Source organism: Zosterops lateralis, assembly GCF_965231275.1.
Source record: "Zosterops lateralis genome assembly, chromosome: 1".
NCBI classification, from domain to species: domain Eukaryota; kingdom Metazoa; phylum Chordata; class Aves; order Passeriformes; family Zosteropidae; genus Zosterops; species Zosterops lateralis.
In genome coordinates this window covers 82077391-82098359 of record NC_139762.1, presented here as the reverse complement: position 1 = coordinate 82098359, position 20969 = coordinate 82077391, and the positions used below count along the sequence as shown (strand labels likewise).

Genomic DNA, 20969 nt, shown 5'->3' with positions numbered 1-20969 from the left:
GTCTAAATAGTAGTTTCTTAGAAACATAAACAAACCCACCATAAATAAAAGACTTATGGAAATGTAGAAATCATACCTTCCTTTTGTTAACGTAGTACTCCTTTATCTTCCTGTGTCATTGTGATCAGATTTTGGCTCACAAACTGAGATTGAATAATCACGTATGTATTTCCTCTGCATACTTTTGAACATGTACTGTATTGGTATCACCTAATCATTTAGAAAGGGTTTTTCTCATTGTAGTAATAGTTTTCTGTTCCAAATCAAAAGTGAGAATTCTCAGTGAGGTAAGATTTTTCTTTAAGGTCTGAAACTGTCAGCTTTGTGCTAAAAAAACTATTATCTCTTGTTCTCTGTAGTGACAAGTATGCAGATACACTTCATGGCCTATGTCACAACAGCAGCAAAGTTGCAGTATGAGTTCTGTCTTCTGGTAGCATTGTTTTGACTCTTGCCCCTCAGTTTTGAAACTTGGGTACTGACAAGATCAAAAAGGGTATTTATTTCATGTGTCATTCTACTTTCTTTACCATAATGTAGCTCAGTATTTGCTGCAGTGCTGTCTACTGTCAGTCCCTCATTTTGGGGATTAGGCCCTCTGCTCTCTCCAATACTAGTTTATCTTGGAGCTGCTCGTACTAGTATTGCCTAACCTGTTGTGGAAGGTGAAGAGAACCTTGACCTTTGGTAGCTCTGCCAGTAGTCTGTAATGAAGTGAAATAAGATGTGAAATATTTAAATCCACTCCCTTGCAGCTTTAATTTTTCCAGTTCTCTTGTCTGGAAGATAAAAAACATCTAAAACTTTTCTTGCTTTTGAGCTCTTTTTAGTCCCTATGTTGGTTTAGCTTTTCTTTGCTGTTGTTATGGTTGACTCCATGAACTTCCCCTTTTAATAGCAGCAGAAAAGAGTTTGGGCTCATTTTATAAAACCTGTTCAGGACTCAAGATTTTATCTGTTGTGGCTGAAAGTGGCCTGTAGGACCCAAAGAGAGAAGTATCTTTGTTTGCTGTGCTTTAAGCCTTATTTCCCTAGATTACCAGTACTAAACAACTTTTGGAAGAACTTACTTTGGTTTGTCTCTACTTCAGCTTAGAATTCTAAACCACATAGAAATATATAGAAATCTTAACAGGTTAAGAGCACACCCAGGTAGCATGTGCAAATATCTTGCAGAATCTTGTTAACTAATCTAAAGTAATGAGGCTAAGTTGCCTAATAATTGACTTATTGCTTATGCAGTTGTGACTAAAATGTTGGTTAGGTCATTGTCTATTATTTGCCTGCAAACCAATGAATCTTATTTCATAAAGTAGAAGGAGCAGTTAAATTTTTTAGTTTATTTAAAGATGTTGTTATGCTCAGAAAGTCAGTGGGTGCTACAGGCCTAAAATAGAGAATTTGGAAATAGTGAAACTTTGTGAAATATTTTGAGGTTTGAATATTTTGTATGTTCAAAACTTTGAATATTTTGAATTCATGATAGGTTATTTAAGGGATACTTAAAATGTTAATGTCACATGAAGTAGCACTGAATATTACTGTGGTATTTCACATGAAATGGTTTTGAGGTGTGAGTTTGATTACAAGTCTGATCAACTGCAGACTAGATTCAGTCATGGCCTTCAATCCTGTACTCTAAACAACAAAGTAGCAAATATGTGAACTTTCAAAATGGTCTTATGCTTTTTCTACGCGTTTCCTTTACCTCTGTAAGTACTTACCAATCATTTTGGAGCACTGTATGTATAATTTCTTTTTAAATTGAGTACAGATACTTTATTACCAACATTTTTCTGCCTTTTATTTCTCCTTACTTTAGAAATGCTATTAGGCCAAAAAACCCCAAGAAACTAACAAAAGACCAGAACAATTCAGAAGCCTGTTTATGTTTAGACTTCAGCTCTGTTTTGTTACTTGTGCTATTTCAAATTGTAGGGGGATTGATTTTTGGCTATAAATTTTCGTTTTGAATAATGGCATTCTTTAAAATGTCAGCAGTTTTGTACAGTAAATTTGCCAGTATTTAAGAATAGAGATTTGGTTTCCTTAGCAAGTAATTACTTGGTATTTCTATTGCAACCAGATTTGTTTTCTTGAGTTTTTTTTCTGGGGCTTTTTCTTTTTTTTGCTCCTGTTTTTTTCTGTTAAGTTCTGGGGATTTTGTTTGCTTTTCTATTTTCTGTTGGTTTTTTCCCCTGGAAACTGTTTTAACCTGGTGTGTGATGCAGAATTTCACCTTATCCCCACCTCCAACCTTATCTTAAATGTGAATTTTTTAGTTTACCTTCCTGATTGAGCAGATTATTCAACACAGCTAAAAACCAAACCAATTCTATCATTCATTTCTCGAATCAATAGCTTTAAGATGGGAGAGATTGTTCTAGCTAGAGAACTAGATCCAAAGAAGTTGAAACTTCTAAATTGAAGATTTCTCTGTTGTATCACAGATGGAGAGTTTTCTTTTTGGATTATCTGATCTCTCTAGACATCGTATGCTTACAGATGTCATCTCTCAGTGATTGTGTGAGTCCTGAACATGGGAGTGTCCAGAAGTTTGTGCACAGGAGAAAGATGTTTGATACAGCCTCTCGAGATTTCCAAAAACATGAAGTAAATTTCTTTTATCAAAGGTCCTGAAAGAAGAAGTTACGTGAGTGATATGTGTCCCGTTTTAAACAATAAACTAATTGAAAACAAGGAACAAAAAATTTTCGTAAAAGATGGAGTTCACCAGGAAAGCCCTGCAGGAGTTTGTGCTGCCTAATGTCTAAAAGGCAGTGGATGAAGTCTGGTGGAGTTTTCTGGTGGTGTGAAACACCTTAAGGGCTACCTGAGAAAGGATGCAGAAGGACCTTTAAAGCTGATGCACCAGGAGGGAGAGAAATAATTTAAATTTTGTAGAGAGTGGTAGGCCCTGAGCAGCAGCAGCTAGCACCAACAGTGAGTATAATTTTGCCATTTCTTTCCTCATCAGAGGAAAGTCAAAACACAAATGGAAGCAGAATAGGGAAAGATGTTAATAGTGATGAAACTCATGGAATTGCTTCAATGATTGTTTAACCTCGACAAGATGGGGTATTATAATCTAGGTCCGTGTCATCATCAGCAGTATATGAAAAAGTTAGAGAACAGAATGACAAAAAATCATTTACTCCAAGAACTGATAGATCATCCTGTAGTAGGCTCAAATTATATGTGATGGTCATTTAAGGTGTGAAATGCCATAGTATAGGATGCAGGATGCCAAAAGCTCTTGGTTTTAAAAAAAGGAACAAACCAGTGAACAAAATGTAGTTGAGAACTGGTAAATATAAAGGTATCATCTCTGACTGAAACAGTCTGTCCCTGAGTCAACTTCCTAAAGCAGCACCTCTCTCAAGTGATGAGTCATAAGACTTGATGGATCTAGATCCTGCTCCAATAGATTGACGTTGTTTATCTTGATGGCCTAAAAACAGTGCAGAATGCTTCATCACAAGCTCGAGTTCACATTGTGGCTAGGTTATTAATCATTCTTTGAAAGTTTACCTTTTGGGCAAACAAGGGGTATGACATCTTTTAGGATACAGGTAGATGCACTTGTCATACTTGCTGTGCTGCTTGTCTGATCTTGGGGTCACCTGCCATCCTGCTCCCAGTAGATTTTTTTTTTTTGTGAATCTTCATTCATATTGAAGAAGAAATTCCCACATATTTCACATTTTCAACTGAAGTGGATGGATTGGCTTCCTGGAAGTTTGTATAGTTTTGATCAGTTGATCAGTTGATCAGTTTTGTTCTGGCTCTTCAGTAGGAATACTAAAGTTTTACCCTGCCTTTCTTTAGCATATAGTTGAGGGTCACTGCAATGACTGGCTACTTTTAGTGTTTTATTATTATAGGGTAATTTTCAGTATTTTGAAGTAAACGTTTATATAAAATTGAGTCAGAGAAATACTTACTGAACTAGAAAACTTTGCACAAGAATGTGACACAGTGTGTTTGCTTGAAGGACCACTTGCCAAAAATACAAAACATTTTATATCTTTTAGTTTCATGTTGTTTGCTTGCTAGAACATCTACTAGAAGCTATTTATGAAACATACATCAATAAATTATGTTTGGGAAGTAGCACTTCTTAAGGATGAAAAATTCTCAGCTTGTTTACTTTTTCTGTTTGTCCTTGAATTATTTTGCTACTGGTAGTCTGAGAATAACACTTGGTGTGTCTATCTTGAGAGTTTAGAAGTTGCACATTGAAGGTTGATTAGATTGCTGTAGGACACTGTATAAATCAAAAATCATTTTTAGGCTTCTTTGCCACCCTGCAGTTAACTATGGTTGTTCCTCAACACTGGTCTTCACCAGTTTGTCTTTCTGGATGCTCAGCGTCTCTTCTAGTAACAGTTTGACAGTAAAATGTTGCTTATGGCATTATGCTTTCAATAACTATTTTTGTTTTGTGCACCCAATTGTAATGGTGGCTTGGTTCTTGTTTCTACTTCACACTTGTTTGGAAACACAGAATATGCAGTACCTGCAATATTCCATATACCTATTTAAGTGTTCCAAGCAATTGTCCCAAATGTTAGCTCTGTGTTCCTGTTCAACCACTTAAGGTTAGAATTATTTCTTGTTACAGGCAATCAGTTGTCTGTCAAGTTATTGCTGTCAGACATCAGGAAAGATTGATATGAGGTGCAGTCCAGGAGCTGTGTAACCTGATGATCAGGCCAGTAGGATTTACAAGCTCCTCGCAAGTCATCCACAGTTTGCCAGTCACTGACTTGAAATTATGGGGAAAGCAGACTTGTGCTCCCCATGAGTCTGCTTGTGTGATCATGCCCTTACATTTCTCCATGATGTTTCTGAAAGGCTGAAGTATCTCACTTGGTCATGCTCTTGCTGAGATACTCCAAAATAGACACATCTGTCACAACTAGTATTTAATGTGGAAGTTCTCTGGTTTTTTTAAGGGAGTTCTGCAGTGAGTATATTTCATACTGAGATCCAAGGGGTTTAAGGATGCATTGCTGCACCATTTCATTTGCAGGACATTCATTTTTTTCAGAAAACACTTAGTAAGCTGTTAGTGCCTTGGGACTTGCTCAGCTACAAATAAACAAGCATGAAAAGACCAGTTGCTTCAAGCAGTGTTTTGTGGAAGTGACTTATATGTTGAGGAAATACAACTGGTAATGTATGTTCTGTTTGCTGATTGTATGCCTAAATGAATGCTTATCTCATTTTATTTTTTTTAGCAGCACAGTGGAATGAAGTTTTCCATGAAAGGAACTCATAACCAAGGCAACAGCTACAGCCCCGTCAGCAGTGGAGGCATGAGGCAACCAGTTGGTAACCGGGGACACCACCAGTACAATCGTAATATATGGAGAAGGAAAAAACACAGAGACAGCTTGCCCATCAGTCTGAGCAGATAATGGCAGGTGCCAAAATGACCTTCCCTGTTCAGACAAACTGAGTGAGTGCCACTCGACTTGAGGGATGGAGACCAGCGTCCAGCACATCGTTTTATTGGTGTTGCCAAATATCTGCAGCTGACTTCTTTGCATGTTTCTTTGTGTGGTGGTTCAGTCCATCTTCAAGAAGTAGTTGTGCTTATCTGTGAAGCCTTATTAAATGTGGAAGTTTGTTTTCTGCCTTCCCACAATGGTTCATTCAGTGCCGAAGCAGCTCTGACAATAGAACTGCAAGGACATTTACAAATGCTGTAGCTTTTTTGCTGTGGCTATATCTGTTCCTTTTCTTTTATTTTAGAAGTGAAGGAAACTTCAGCCCCTTGGATTTTTTTTTCCTTTGCAGCAAATCACGTTGGGAATTCATAAAATTAAATTTGCTGCTCTCCTGTTTGTTTTTTTTTTCAAAGCTCAATTTTTTTTCTCTGTAAATATTGGAAGTATGATTTGTGCAATAACTTGGAATTTTTAATTTAATTTCATATTATCACATAAGTTATATTTAAGGGGAAGAGGTTTTTTAATTTACAGATCCTTTCCCAGGTTGCATTATCTAAGTTGGGGTCATAGTTTTGGCAGGTTGTCTGAGCAGTGTTATAAACATGACATTTGGTAATATTTGAGGCTTCTTGATTCACAATGAAAGTGCGATTTGGCTTACAGTTTTAAGAATTTACTAAGCTCCAAAGCATTTTGACCCTGTGTTTTTTAGCTCATTGTCTGGCCTCTATCAGTCGTCTTGCTCTGACCAATGAGTTTTAATTTTCTTTAACTAGACAACAAATCGAACATTTGTAGTACCAGAAGTAAAACTTTTGAGGGGAATGGGGAAAAGGTTGGTTCAAGTCCTGATATGAAATTAAACAGCTGTGAACTACATGCTGGTATGCATTTTAGTAACGTAACCTGTTAATGTTTGGGTTTGAAACAACACTATTAAACAGAGGTACCCGGCTTAAGGAATGTGGAGAAAGGAAATATGTTGATTCCATTAAGGAATCTGTATAGTAGTATGCATTAGTTCTGTTAAGAGCAAATATATAAAAAGTACTTCAGCTGCTCTAAGCATTACAAGAAGTATCTTTTAATGTGTTGCAGGAGAGCACAGCCCAGTGTTGTACACAGTTTGAGTGGCTGGCACTTAATTTACAGATGCATACAGGTATACTATGCAAGTGTGTATTGCCATGACAAACACTGTCTTTAACTTTTTGAAAAATGTACATCCTGCCTAACCCTGAGTTTTTAAAGCACCACAATTGTCCTGGGAGTAGGTCACATCTCATGCCCTCTGACTTCCCTTTTTTTAAGTGAGAGTTCTTAAGCTATACAGAAAACTACAGGTGAGTTGTCTAAGTCCACTAGCAGAGAAAGCTGAAGAATCCTGTTAACAGGACATCTATACTGTGTACAGATATAGAAGGTTTTAAAACTGGTATCTGAATATTGAAATGAGGTGTCAAGCATGAAGCTTTTTAATATGCCTTTGAAGCAGAAGTAGTTCATGTTATTACTGAATCTGTCAAACACAAGCAGGTCCTTGAGGGGAGAGAGGGCAACATTCCAAACTAGAGTAGTGCATATCTGTTTGCAGAAAGTTTGTCTTAATGCTCCAGACTCATCACAATAAAAAAAGTTCTAAAAATTGTGAGCTGATTCATAAATAATATCTAAGGGCTGTTACATGAGCCTGTACTGCTTAGTCTTCACACACTAGCAATATTGAGCATAACTACATTAAAGAGCCTTCAGAGGCTTTAATTGGTGTCTTATACTAGCGTCCATTTTAAAGCAAAACTCATTTGAAAAGTGGTATCATGTAACACTTCAGTCATGGTGAACCAAATGAATTGGCCTGGCTATCACTGTGGTTATGTGCTACAGGTTTAAAAAATGTTTAAATTTTTTGTGTGGACAACTATGTGGAAGCTAAAATTGACATATTTTTATGTAAAGTTTTCTATTCTTTGATTTTTAATAAACTTTGGAGACCAGTCACTCTTCTGTACTTTTTTTATGGGAAACTTAATGGATGAAGTGACACTCGACCTTGTCCCTTTCTTTGATGTGCACTTTGAACATCTGCTTTAAATTGTTCATGCTGAGCACCTTCAGAATGAGTTTGGAAGGTGAGTGGGTGCTGTCAAATGACAATGTTTTTCTAAAGGGGGTAATGAGCTTGGATATTGCTTTTGTAATTGTGGATTTGATCCTTTGATAATGAGAACTCAGAGAAGCTGAGGTAGTGCCCACAGTATTCTCAAGAAGAGATCAGCTGACTAATTCCTTGGGATCCCTTAATTTTTAATTAACTTTTTTTTTCCCTAGTCTCTTCCTGTAGCTTTTAAATTCCTTTTAGAATCTTCACCTAGGTTTCAGCTTCCTCAAAGACTGGATGTATCTTGTCTTTTTTTTTTTTTTTTTTTTTTTTTTTTTTTTTTTTTTTTGTTGAATTCTGTTAACCCTCTGAAAGGACTCTGTGTCAGCAACTGACTATAAAAATTAAAAAAAGAGTCTTTGGGAGGAACTAGGATATATGGATATATATATATATATATATGTGTGTGTGTGTGAATGCCAAAAAAGGGAACTGAAGTGTTTTTAATAGACAGCAATGCAGAGCTAGGGATTGACAATCAGAGAGGTCTGTGATACTTGGTCAATCCTAATTAGTATCTGCTGGAGAAGAGCAGAGAAGTAGTGGGAACAGAAAATAATAACCACTCAGTCATAGCTGGGATAATAACAATTATTTTTTCTGTCAAGTCAGCCAGTGGGACATGGCTGACAGAGGGGTATATAATCTCTGCAGACACAAAGATTGAGTGCAGCAGCATTGGTGTTGTAGCTTCTGTTGTCCTAGACTCCACCTTTTCCCTCTTTCTGTTCCCAGATGATGATTTTACTTCATTCTTCCCACAGATTCTGCTCAACTATCTATCCTTGTTAGTAGTCTGCATTTAATGCCTTTGGGTCTCCCCTGAACCCTTGTTCTCTGATAAAAATCTGAGATCCCCCCTTGAAACCAGCCCTAGTGACTATTTCCTACACTGTTCATAGGCAAAACTAGTCATGGACTTAAGTGGAAGGAAGAGGCTGCAGACTGAATGGAGAGATGAGACCCAGAGGATCCATCATAGAAAGAGCTCAGTTGTGATATATTCTTGTACAAGAGCTGTCAGTGCTGATGTTGCATTGGGCTTTCTCTGTAACTCTATCTCTGTGCACTCAGGCAGGGTAAGAAGAGAGAAATGGGACTGCTGGCACTGTGCTCCTGGATCAGCACTGTTTCTTTCCATAGGAACAGCCTCTTGAGAACGGGAACAGCAATAGTCAGAGCAGTGTTGGAATACAACGTGCCTTCAGGCAATGTGAGCTCTTCATCATTTGTCAGTAAAAAGAAAAGCCTAAACTGTGAGGTAACAGGCAACTGATCACTCTGTGTATACATGTGGGGAAGTAAATGTGTCAGTTCCTGTCCTCTCAAGGATGAGAAGTTGCCTGCTTGCTGACTGCTGCCAGTACATCTGGTTATAAATTTAGTAATACCTGGACTAAACCAAAGTTACAATCTGAATTCTTCAACTATAAGGCATGACAGAGCCATTGATTAGGTGGCTGCTGTTGTGCACTTACACTTTTGATTGGGACTTGAAGCGTTTTGGAAAGCAGATGTGCCGAAAAAGGATGACTTTGGAAGTAGCCAAATTTTTATGATTTTAGAAGAGAAGCCTGAAAAGAAGCATCTTGGATATCAGGAAGATGTATGAAGAAAAATAGCAGAGAATGCCTCAGAACCTTAACTGAGTGCCTGTCTAAAGCTCTGCTCATTCTCAGTAGTGTGCTACTGCAAAAGTTTTGGCTTAAGGCTGCCTATGACACAGTAGCCTTTTGGTTTCAAATCAATTAAGGATTCTCCAAGCATTTGCATTTTTTCATAATTCTTTTCTACTGACAGATTGTTGCCTGAGTATAAAAAGAAAATTTGAATGGCCCATGTGCAGTACATACTGATGATATATGCATATCTGTCTGTGTGTGAGGTTAGGAAAGAAAAAGGGCATCTCATCCAACACCAGCTATTTTCCCCTTATCCACCAAAATGTGACATGTCCTTCTAATGTGAATTCTTGGGAAGCAGTAAGCTGCTTCCTGATTCAGTAACTTAGTTCAACAGTAAGTTTATGGATTTACTGAAACATGGCCTCCAAATAAATGTTTCACTGACTCATTTTCAAATTTAAACCAAAACAGAATTTAGGAGCTCCTATTATAGGATTTTCTATAGTGTGAGAGGATAAAAGTCATATTTAGGCTGGAAGTCCATAACCTCTGTGCTAAAATTGCCACTTTTTATTAGTGAAAACTTTAGCACTGATCTTCGATGGATGCTGTGTTGTACAAAAATTCCTTGCTTCATGCTCCTCCTTTCCAGTCAAGAAAAGCTCAATCTTCAGATGGGCTACACTCAGTCCTTCAGGATTGCCATTGGACACATCTGGCTAATTTCAGGAGCTAAAATGAGTAGGTGCAGTCTTGCCCTTCTTAAGGCTTGCTTGTCCAGTTTCTAGGAGTCACTTGGGTATCACTTACTGTGTAATTGTGAGTGAGATGAACAATCATCTCTGTTTTCTTGGGGAAATTTCTTAGGAGACTTAGGAACAGAAAATAGGATCATTCTATCAGTCACTCATACATGTGTATGCAGTCTTCACTAGATGAGCAAAGCAGTGTTGAGGTTCCCAGCTGCAAGTACAAGATTTGTTCAGTCCTCACAAGGGCCCTGGAGGGAAGCGAGGCAGCCCAGCAGATGTGTTTGCCCCTCAGATTAGGGGGTAACAGAGCAGGTCTGTGCAACAGTTTTCTGACTCGTTCCTGATAGAGTGGTGGAACAAAATTATTTGCTGCTTTCCTGCCATTCCTCTGTTAAAAAGGAATCGTCAGGGAATGGAAGGTTGTGGGAAATGTGCTGTGTGAGTGTTAGGAATTATGAGTGGTTAAGCACTGGGATACAAGTGCTCTAGTCAGTAGTAAGACTTCCATCCTTTGAAGCTGTAAAAACCTGCCTGGACAAGGCCCCAGGTAGCCCATTCCAATTTCAGTCCGTCCTACTGGACCACTTCACCTCTGTTAAATTTTTCTATGTTACCACAAAAAACCCCACCATATATATATATATATATTTAATTTTACTTTATCTCTGCTGGGTTTATGAAGTTTTTTGATGGGGATGTAAATTAGGCAGGTACTGTTTAGTTTTTTGTTTTATCCTGCACTTGAGAAAATATATCTGCAAATTCTAGGACCAATAGACTGAAACAGGTAAAAACCTAGTGATTTCTGAAGTTGATAATCCCTGGAAATAAATGGTCTCCAATTGTAAATTACTGATCAAGAAATACATTTTTTGTATCCTCTTGGTGTGATGATGATTATTATTGGTAACAGTTTTTTCCCTTCTGATTTCTGTCAACTATCATTTGCAATGGTGGCAAAATGAAGGTGTGTGGGAGTAGTGGTTTGTGTAGGACATCAGTAAAATACTCCAAATTGCCGAGTCCTTCACCTTTTTTTCCAGTGAGTTGTATAGATTCATTGTGGAAACTTCTGATAATTAAAATTTGCTTGTTTGTCTTTATTCTGTGATTCAGGAGTAGGTAGATTACTTATACTTACACTCCCTGAAAAATAGTACTGGAGCTGAGAGCATCATGAAGAGGCTTTTTTAGAGGTAAGATTTGGAAGCTGCTATTAGCCTAAGTTTTACCTAAACAACTAAAGGTTGTATCTGTCTAAATCAGAGTTGTCCCTTACAATGCATCATAGAAGTCTGAGGCTGAACAATGTTTATCAATAGTGAATACGTAGAAAATAAAATCTTCACCAAGAAAAAGGAACCAGAATGCGAGACCTTGACGATCTTAACTTGAAATACAAAATAACCATTCCAGCAGAATGGGAATTGTGGCATGCCAAGATGCAGATCTATTAATAAGGAATTTTATCATCCCCTACTACTGTTACTGCTACTACTACTAGTATGATGTAAGGAGCACAGCTCCAGGATGCCTAAGATATTAAAAAGGCCAAGACATGCCAAAAGTCCTTATCTGGAAAACTCATACTAGCTTTTTTTTTTTTTTTTTTTTTTTTTTTTTTTTTTTTTTTCTGTCATGTAACAAAATAGGGCTAATTAGAAACAGAGGAAAATTTTGACACTAATTTATCAAGTGTTTGTAATGACAACCCATTATTGCTGCTGTTAATACCTATATATTTAAATTGTTCAGTTAATCCTGTGGTGTGGTTCAGGGCTAGGTGGTGAGTGAGCCAGGGTGTTCTGAACCCAAATAGCATCAATAGATGGCGCTGAGTGCAAATTTTTGGGCCAAAGGGGTGCAGTTAGTTGAAGATTAACTTTTTGGAAACAGATTATTTTATCTGTGTTTGCTAATGACTGTGACACAAGAACTGCCATGCATGGGGTGAGTGTCCTAATGTGACAAATATGGGAAACGTGGCCTGTACACAGTGTTGGAGCTTTGTAGTACTGAGTAAATAGATATGGGATGAAATATACAGCACAGGGCTGGAAAATGAGAATTTATAGCTACTTCCAAACAGTGAAAGCTGATGGGTTAGAAATTATGAAGAGGAGAGACATCTGGGCATATTTGTTAGCAGTGTGATTAAATTCACCAGCTTGTCTCACAGAGTTGATAAGTGAACCAAACAGATGAAATGTTTCCATTAGTGCTAGTGATTTCCTTTTATTGCTAGTCCAGAATTTTATTGGTTAAATTACTTGTGGCTTTCCTCATTGCGGGGATAAAAAAAAGAAATAGACAAAAAAGGAAAGAAGCCTAATCCTCTTGTTTTCTTTATTCAGTCGTGGTAGCAGCTACAGACACAGGTTTAAGGAATTTTCTGCCACCTGACAATCTACTTCAGCTGGAGATTCATCAAAGCACAAGCTAGCTTTTATGATGCCATGTCAAAATGCTGTGAAGTACTAGGGATGACAGATACCATCACCCAGCTTTTTGCACCCATTTGCACTGTTCTTGTATTGGCAAACTTTTGATCTTGGGCTGTGATGTAGCACTGACTTACCTCCTGGGGATGCTGAATGTGCTAGCTGGCTGTCACTTCAGATCTCTGGGTGACAAGTACAAGATCAGACTGGATGTAATCTATCTAGGGATTGTGGCATGACTGAGGTAGTCAGCTTTCCTTTCTCAGTTTTGGTGGAGAAACACATATGGCTTTATTCTGGGTTTCTTGTTAGATGCTTTTGTGGTATCTGGAATAAAAAGGATTTATTCAACATTATGCACCATTATGCAACATTTCAGACTGTTGCAATAACCATGACCGCTTTGGTGGATAAAATTGGATGTGAATTTCATGACACAATTTGGCCTAGCTTGATATTGGCACAGATAGGCCCAAACTCGAAAGTAAAGGAGAGGAGGGGTGGAGGGCATCTGACATTTTGAGGAATGTAATCCTGTAGGCATGAAAACAATTTAAATTCTCACTGTGTAGCACCTGGCTGTCTGCAATGGCTTGAAAATGGCTAATTCTTCATCACTGAGAAGGGTTTTTGCACAGGGAGGAAGAGGTGTCCTCCAGGACTGCTGTGTCTAAATGGAATAAACGTTGCTGTCACTCCCATCTACTTGTACAGTCTGGTCTTCCTGACATGAAAGAATCTCCACTGTTTTAGTGTATTTGCTTTCACTTGGAGTCTATAGTCCTAATACAGTCTATACTATTCCAAAGGGGGCAATAACTCTGTTAAGCTGACTTTACTTGTTGCTTAGTCTCCAGCATTTGCAGATTTATGCGGGATGTGGTTGAGGGTTTGTTTTCCCCCTTTGTACATTCCCTGCAGTTCTAAATATGATGCTTAAAAGAAAAATCTATCATCAATGTGCCCTTAGATTATAGCATGATCTTACAGCTTTATGGAGCAGATTTTTTGGTGGTTCTTACCACCAATGTCTATCTCCAGTGGGCTCAGAACAGCCAGATGGGGTGTCCTTGTGTGTCTTCATCAAACATTATGGAAATGCTGAGATGTCCAAGTGTACAGCAGCATTTTGCAAGACAGTGCTAAGATAGTTGTTTAATTGGAAGGTTTGGAAATGCCTGGGCAGACCCCAAGATTCAGGATGCTGCCTGGAGTATCCAAGGCTGTAAACAGTCATGGCAGCCAAACTTTAAAGACATAAAATGTAAACACTTCTCAGAATGATCCACCTGTTCATCCACCTCACATCTTCCTTCTCCTTTTCCCTACAGCCTTTATGTTCTGTAGGAACTAAAAGCCTGTGCTTTCTGGCTCTGGTGAACTCCTGAGAGGAGAGAGGACCGTGGGGGAGGAGAGGCGGGGAGGCATCTGATTGTGAGGACTCTAATACTCTGAGCAGGAATCCTCTTTAATTACCAAGGCAAAATGCACCATTCATTCATTATGCATTTAAATTTCAGAGGCCCTTTTGATGCAGGAGGTAAAAAGAGGCTCAGCAGGATCTTTCTAAGGATGTTTTATGAAAAGGATTCATGGTGAATGTGAATTAATTTTCCAGAATTGTTTGAGCAGATTGCTGGTCGGTAGTTACTTCATAATTAGTTTGTCCTTGTGTCTTTCTAGGTGAGCATTGAATCTGGAGGGAAACAAAAGCTTTTTTTCCTGTGCATTTTGGGGGTTTTATTGTTATTATTCCATGTTTAAGTAAAACTCCCTGTGGAGTCTTGGAAATGAATGTTGCTCATCTAGCAATAAGACTTTAAATTGACTCAAGCATAGGATTTTTTTTTTTTTAATTTATGTCCTTACAGAGTATTACAAGATTTTGCTGCTGTTAATCAGGAAAATGGGATTTGTTAAATTGAATTTGCTCCGGCGACAGGGAGGGTGCGCTCTTGCATCACTCTTTATTTCCCAATGCAAGAGCAACAGCTCGACAGTCTCTGCTTTGGAGGTGCTGCTACCACGATGGGAAAACCTTTCCTGAGGCACAGGGTAGCTTTAAAGGTAATTTTGTTTTGTTTCATACGGATAAGACTCAGAACACTTTACTTATAGCCACTAATGGATGTCTGAGCAAGGTACTTGTTTTTCTGTCTATCAAAATTGTACTTGGGAAGCCCACGTTTGATTTGTGCTGTGCAACTGTACCAATAAAAAAAAAAAGTTATATCCTGTTAGATATTGAATTGTTGTTTCCTTCTTAAGGGTTCTCTTGGTCCCTTAACTGCACAGATCCAGCTCGGGTGCATGAGCTCCTAATTGTTTTAGCATGCAGAAAAGGTTTTTTCCTAAGTGCTCTTGGAAATGGAACTGGGACAGACAGGTTTTCTCCAGCTAGGCTGAAATGGCTGTTTCAGGTTGGTTTTTTTTTCCTCTCCCTTCAACTTTAAGATGTCAGCTGAAAATAGAATATACTCAGCATGCATATAAAAGACACTCTTGAAAATAGCTCCAGGCATCATCCAGTTTGGGGATTCTTTGATTTGTGCAAATCAGTACTTGTGTTCAGATAACACAGCTCCTTATGTTATCCAACTTTAGTTCAACAGTAAATTTATCATTAAAAATGTTTTTTAAAGGCTAGAGTTGGTAGAGCAAAATCTTTATTCAGTAACATAACAGCAATCACTACGGCAAACAAGTTTGTATTCACTAACTGTGCATAGGGAAGAATAAATAAGAATAAGAGTTCTAGAGCAAAGACATGCAACTCGGAACTTTATTCAGTTCTTCTGTGCGATTCAGGCTGAGTGCAGGGAGTCTGTGTTACCATCACTTCAAGAGTGAAATTTGTGCTTTTAAAGAAGAATTGGAATTGCAAGTGAAACAGGCTGCATCAGTAGGCATTGTGTTTAAACAGGCTCTTATGTTTAGTTAAAGAACTAAAGACAACTGTGCTTGTTCACAAGGTTGTCCATTCTTGCAGATTCAAATAAGAATTATTTCAATCAAGGTTTGGGTGTTGGCTTTGGGTTCCCCCCCATCCCTCAAAAGCTCCCATCCCACTTCTCCCCTGGAAGTTACTAGAGATAGGAGTACTGATAATCTGTTTCTCTCCTAGACCATTTGCTGGGGTTTTGCCTCCATTTAGACTCACATTCAGAATGAGCATCTAAGACTTTCATTTTCTTGTGTTTATATTAACACTGTGAGGAATGGGAGGGGGGTTTGCAGAGCTTGACTTTCACTGTCAGAAGTAAGCATTTGTTTTGCCATAGCAGAAGAACTCGATCTTTCCTAGAGCCTGTTTCTCTCTCCAGCTACTTCATATGCTGTATAAGTAGTCCTTTAAAAAAATAATCATGGTTTGTCAGTCCTGTGTATCAAACCTTCTGTGCTTTACCAGACTTTTGTATGTTGAATGTTCATAAAATATTTTATATTTCTGATTTGGTTACTGTATTTCTTGATTTGAATTCAACATACCTTTTAAAAAAAGCATCTGCCTAGAGCAGATGTCTTCCCCCCCCCACAATTTTACATAGTTCTCAGTCATTACATGCATGCTTCAATTCAGATGAATTTAAGAATCTAAGCCATCTATTCAAATATGGTCAGATTTGGAGACACCAAAAGTAATACCCTGTTTAGTTTCTGTGTAAAATGTATAGTTTCCACATAAGACTACATAGGATACACATATAGGACTTTTCACCTATGACAAAAGCTAAATGAAGATGGATTTGACAAAGGTCTAAACTATCAGGTGGGGTAATAGTTGCCAGTCTCTTCTGACAGCAGTTGAACATCATCTGATAAATCACGTAGGTGCAGGTTGAAAGAGAGCAAAGGGAACAACATTTGTGACTCCTGGTTTAGCTGCAGAATTTTTTCCTGAAAGATTTTTGTATGTGAAATCTCAAGTTTGAAGATCAGTTGGACAAATCCCAGGAAAAGACACCCAGTCAGGGCTATTAAATGTGAGATAACGCCTCTGGATGCAGCAACCAGAGCTGCAAAGGAGTTGGTTTGGAAAAGGAGCTGTGTGATCCAGATGGAACATCTCTTTTCACCCCCTTCAGCAGCAGGCAACAGTTTCCAGAGCTTTGGCTGGCTTCAGATAGAGATGAACTGTCTCCAGATAAACTGAAAGTAGTTTGTGTGGAGAAGGAAAGGGACAGAAGAGAAGAGCAGTTTCTACAATGAAAAGGATCCAGGAAAAAGCATAATAAGATTAAATTAAAGAAAATTGCATTAAAAGAGTCTGGTGATTCTTCTTGAACTGTATTGGAAAGTGGGAAACAGTAAAGGGCTTTAGAGAGAAGAGAAAAATGAAGAATCAGCTAATTCCACAGAGGTGCTGGAGAGGGCAAGTGGAAGGGATGGGGAGATAAGTGGAACCTGTGTGGAAAAAGTGAAAGAATAAGAAGAGAGGAAATTGACAGCTGTCTATGGGGCTCAAATGCCGATTTGTTCACTGTGCCCCAGTTGCCCACCTAGCACGAAATGCCATGTGGTTCTGCAGTCTCCACCTGCTGTTTTCTCTTGCCTTCTGTCTCTTGTCTGGTTTGTCTCTGTTGCCACCACTCTGCTGGGTGTCTCAGGCTTTTTTAGCTCTGCTCATGGCCACCTGTGCGACTCACACCAGCAGCCTAGGGTGAATATTAGTAAAGCTAATGCATTTTTATATATGAAAACAAGCTCTCTCTAGTGTGTAGAAATCTCTTCAGTATGCTTCTGTACCTTATTCTTTCAATGTACCACTGATCATTTCAACTGTACCAAAATTTTGGAGTGTTGTTTACTGGGTCTGCCCTCTGGCTTAGGCTAATGTCTGTTTTGATTTGGTACAGGTACAGATACAGCCTGAGAGCTGCTGTAACCTCTGTGGTAATCCCTTGGTCATGCTTTTAAAGTTTTTTTTTTTTTTTTATTTTAAGCCTAATATGTCTCCTCTTTCTATGTATTTAGTTAATACTGCACAATGTTTACCAGAGGTATGCAGCAATACTCTTAATCTTTGTGCTTAACAATGTCTGACATGAAAACAGTTTCCTTCCAATGATTTCCCGTGCAGGGAATGACTCCATTTTTACTGTGTAAGTACTCTGTCTATACATGGACTTTTGGGGGTGAAATCTAGATGACTTATTACTTCGTTATAAAAAACATTTAGTATACCCCTGTATAGAAAGAAGAATTATATCAGGCAGACTATTTAATGCATCAGGGCAATTCTTTTCTCCTTAGCTGCAATTTTTATTTTTTGTGGGAATTCTTTCTCTGTTGATGCATATCAGTATGGCACTGTTGAATTAGCTGATTAACAGCAGCTAAGAAAGGGCTTTCAAAATTTCGAATGCAGGATATAATGCTTGTAAAATGTCTTGAGAAGTGTAAAATACTGAAATAATTAGTAAGTCCTTATAAAAATCTGAAAGGATGATAGTAGGATTTAAAAGTCAGCATCTCATCAGTGGCTGATAAATAGAGTGTGTGAATTCTGCACTTTCCCTTCCTGAGTAGGCTGCTGTGATCAGGTGTGGCTGCTCATGCTCCTGTGGATTTGAGTAACACAATCTTATTATTATTTAATAATATAATTATCTTATTGATATTCACCCCTTTTGAGCCTGTCTGAAGTTGGCCAACAGAATCGAATCTTCTAATAGAAGAGATGTGGACGTGGCAACTACAAAGTGGAATTGCAAAAGCTTTGTTTTCTTAGGAAACTCCCCTAAAAATATGGCCTTTTAGACCTATTCATGGATCTTGCATCCCACTGAACTGCAGTTTTTCTTGTGTGACAGATACCAAGGTTTGGAAGCAGAGAACAACTTGATTAAATTTGTCTCCTTTGTTGCCTCAGGTACATTCTGTGTATTCTTAGAATATAAATCCTGCTGCTAATTAAGTTGTTCTCTATTTGATATGATATTCTTAAAAAAATATATAGCTCACCTCAGGGAGTCTCCGAAAGTAAAATGTCCATACACAGGATTGTAATTTACCAAGAATAACTACTGTGTATTCTTTCACTGGAAACAATTGGAGCTATTTTCATTTTCTTATAATTTCTTTTCAGTTTGCAGAAGTTACTTTTATTCTCAGAAGCTGGAAAACAATCATAATTCTGAAAAAAGCGCATATTGATTATTTGAGTTGAACAATGGAGAGTAAAATTGTTCAAGCTGATCTCTACTCCATTTTAACTGTAGAGAGGTGAACAGTGATTAAATATAACATTTATGCAGTAGCAACAGGCTCAAAGGGTAGCAGCAAATACAAATCTTACATAATGAGTTTGAATTAATTTTGTATCTGAAGAAAACAAAACTCGATAGAAGCAGGTTGTTTTATGAGCAGCAGAACTAACCCATTGCAGTCTGTCTGTATTGTTTCTGTTTCTGCTCTACAAAAACAGGTTGGAGAATATCTTGGGGATTGTTTTGCTGATCCTGTGTTGATCAGAGGTTGTATAAGATGACCTTCAGAGACTGAAGTCCCTCCCAGTCTGTGTTATTCTATGCTCCTATTTTTCTGTCCAATTTGGTTGACTTTGTGAGATGCTGCACAGAATGTATAGGGAATTGCATAAACAGGAGAGGGTTTTTCCTCTTAAAAAGATGCCATTCATTTTGCTTGTGATAAAAATAGGTATAAATTTTGTTTTTCTTCTTTGCATCAAGCTCATAATATTTGGAGGGGAAGCCCTTCTTTCACCACATCCTACACCCTCATCAGGTCAAGGGAAGTGAGGAAAACTCTCCTGTTAAAACAGGACTTTGCAGGGTGAACTGAAGAAAGCTGTTTTCTATGCTTTGATATTTCAGTTTCTCTGCCAAGGAATTTCAATGGGTGTAAGCATTTCTGTTCCCACCTACTTAGCAGTTCAAATATTTATTTATATAATTTGTCTTTAAACCAATAGCTGTTTTATCCATAGTAGGAATAAGAAACTAAAGTGTAATCCTCTTACAAAGATTCTTTCTCTTAGTAGGAGTGTTTACTGCTTTCTAGACTGACACAGAGCCTTTTTACTTTTGCAGTGTTCTTGCAAGTGTGTCTCAAATCCTAAAACAAGGAGCCACCTTAGCTAATTAGGAATATTTCCCATATTTCTTGTCTATTTGCTTCATTTCAGTATGGAAAAAGCCTCAGAGGCTGACTGTGGCTTTCTCTTTGAGTTTAACTTTTTTTTGTAGGAAACTGCTACACTGTCTTGAGCATACCTGAGGTGTGATGCGTGCAGTTCTTTTTTGTATCCTTTTTTATATACCCATTCCCTGCTCCTCTGGATCCTGCTGTCTGGTTTTATCCTGGTGGATATGCCTGGTGCTACAATGAATTGTCAGCACCTGATGTCCTTTTCCAGGAGGAATATGATGTTCATATCAATAATTTTGTCTTCCTCCTTTTAGGAACTACTTGGGTCATTTCTCTTTGCTCTGTAACACACTTTTGCACCTTTGCTCTTTCTTAATTTTTCTCCAGCTCAGGTGTTACATCTACATTTTCTGTATCTTGTGTCTTTTACGTATTGCTCCTAATAAATGTATCATTGTTCTACTATCTTATGAGGTGTATATTTCTCTATACTTCGTCATCATGTCACAGGCATAAATACCACATTCTGCTTAGAATAATTTACTACTACTGCTCGCTACATAAATATGTGGTTGTAAAGTACAAAGAAAAAGGAAAGTAAAACAAATTAGCCACGGACACATTGCAACCAAGTAAACTAATTTAGAACAACCAAGTAAAGCAAATTTACAGGCAGATCAGGAAAACTGAGCCAGAACAAATCTGAGAAACTTAAGGTCTAATGCCTTTTAAAACTCATTACAAAGCCTGTGGCCTGTCAGTGACCATGGCAAAACTGTAAACGGTTACATGGTCAAGGTATTAATAATTTTATTCCAGATTTTCTAGCTTTGTATCAGTAAGTTGAGATTTGGTTCAGTGTCTTCAGATTTGTTGTTCCTTCCACATGAATTATGCAAAAGAAACAAGAGTTTCTAAGTATAGTAACTCACTGGCTTCTAACATCATCACATTTGGATGCTGCACTACTTCTGTCATAATGAGCTAGCCTGTTTGGTTAAATGGCCATGATGCCAGGCTCCAGGAAGAGCCTATTATATAGCATTAGATCTTTAAGATGCAAATTATGTCAGTCATTTGTTCTCATGCATAATAGTTCTTGAGTTGTAGCAGTACCTCCTGTACTTGGACTGTATAAACACCCTGAAGTGCTTTTCTTTCGGTCTCTTCTTTACTATAGGCTGGAGAACATCTCACCTCTATATATCAAGAGAAGCCTCTTGCATTACTACTTTTGAGGTCAAGGTTTCATAGTGCTCTTAGTGTCAGAATTAAAACTGTCTGTGTTTTCTCTCTTTTGTCTTTCTGCCCTTGTTAAACACCAGGTTAAGAGGAGCACAGGTGAGCTACTTAGTGTTTGCATTTTCAGATTATCTGTACATTCTAGTCACTCTATATTTACTCTTTGTCTTGTCTAGGGGAAG

The 20969-nt window shown here is 38.0% G+C and overlaps 1 protein-coding gene across 2 annotated transcripts in view; it reads left to right on the top strand.

Annotated features, from left to right (window-relative positions):
- Positions 1-7443, top strand: part of TENT4A (terminal nucleotidyltransferase 4A) — a gene marked incomplete at its 5' end in the record, with an annotated part of 57486 nt that extends 50043 nt beyond the window's left edge. For both annotated transcript variants that reach the window (XM_083881130.1, XM_083881129.1), the window contains one exon: positions 5244-7443. In XM_083881130.1, coding sequence (XP_083737256.1) covers positions 5244-5423 — 180 coding nt within the window. In that variant the 3' untranslated portion in view covers positions 5424-7443. The remainder of the gene's footprint in view (positions 1-5243) is intronic.
- Positions 7444-20969: the final 13526 nt, after the last annotated feature.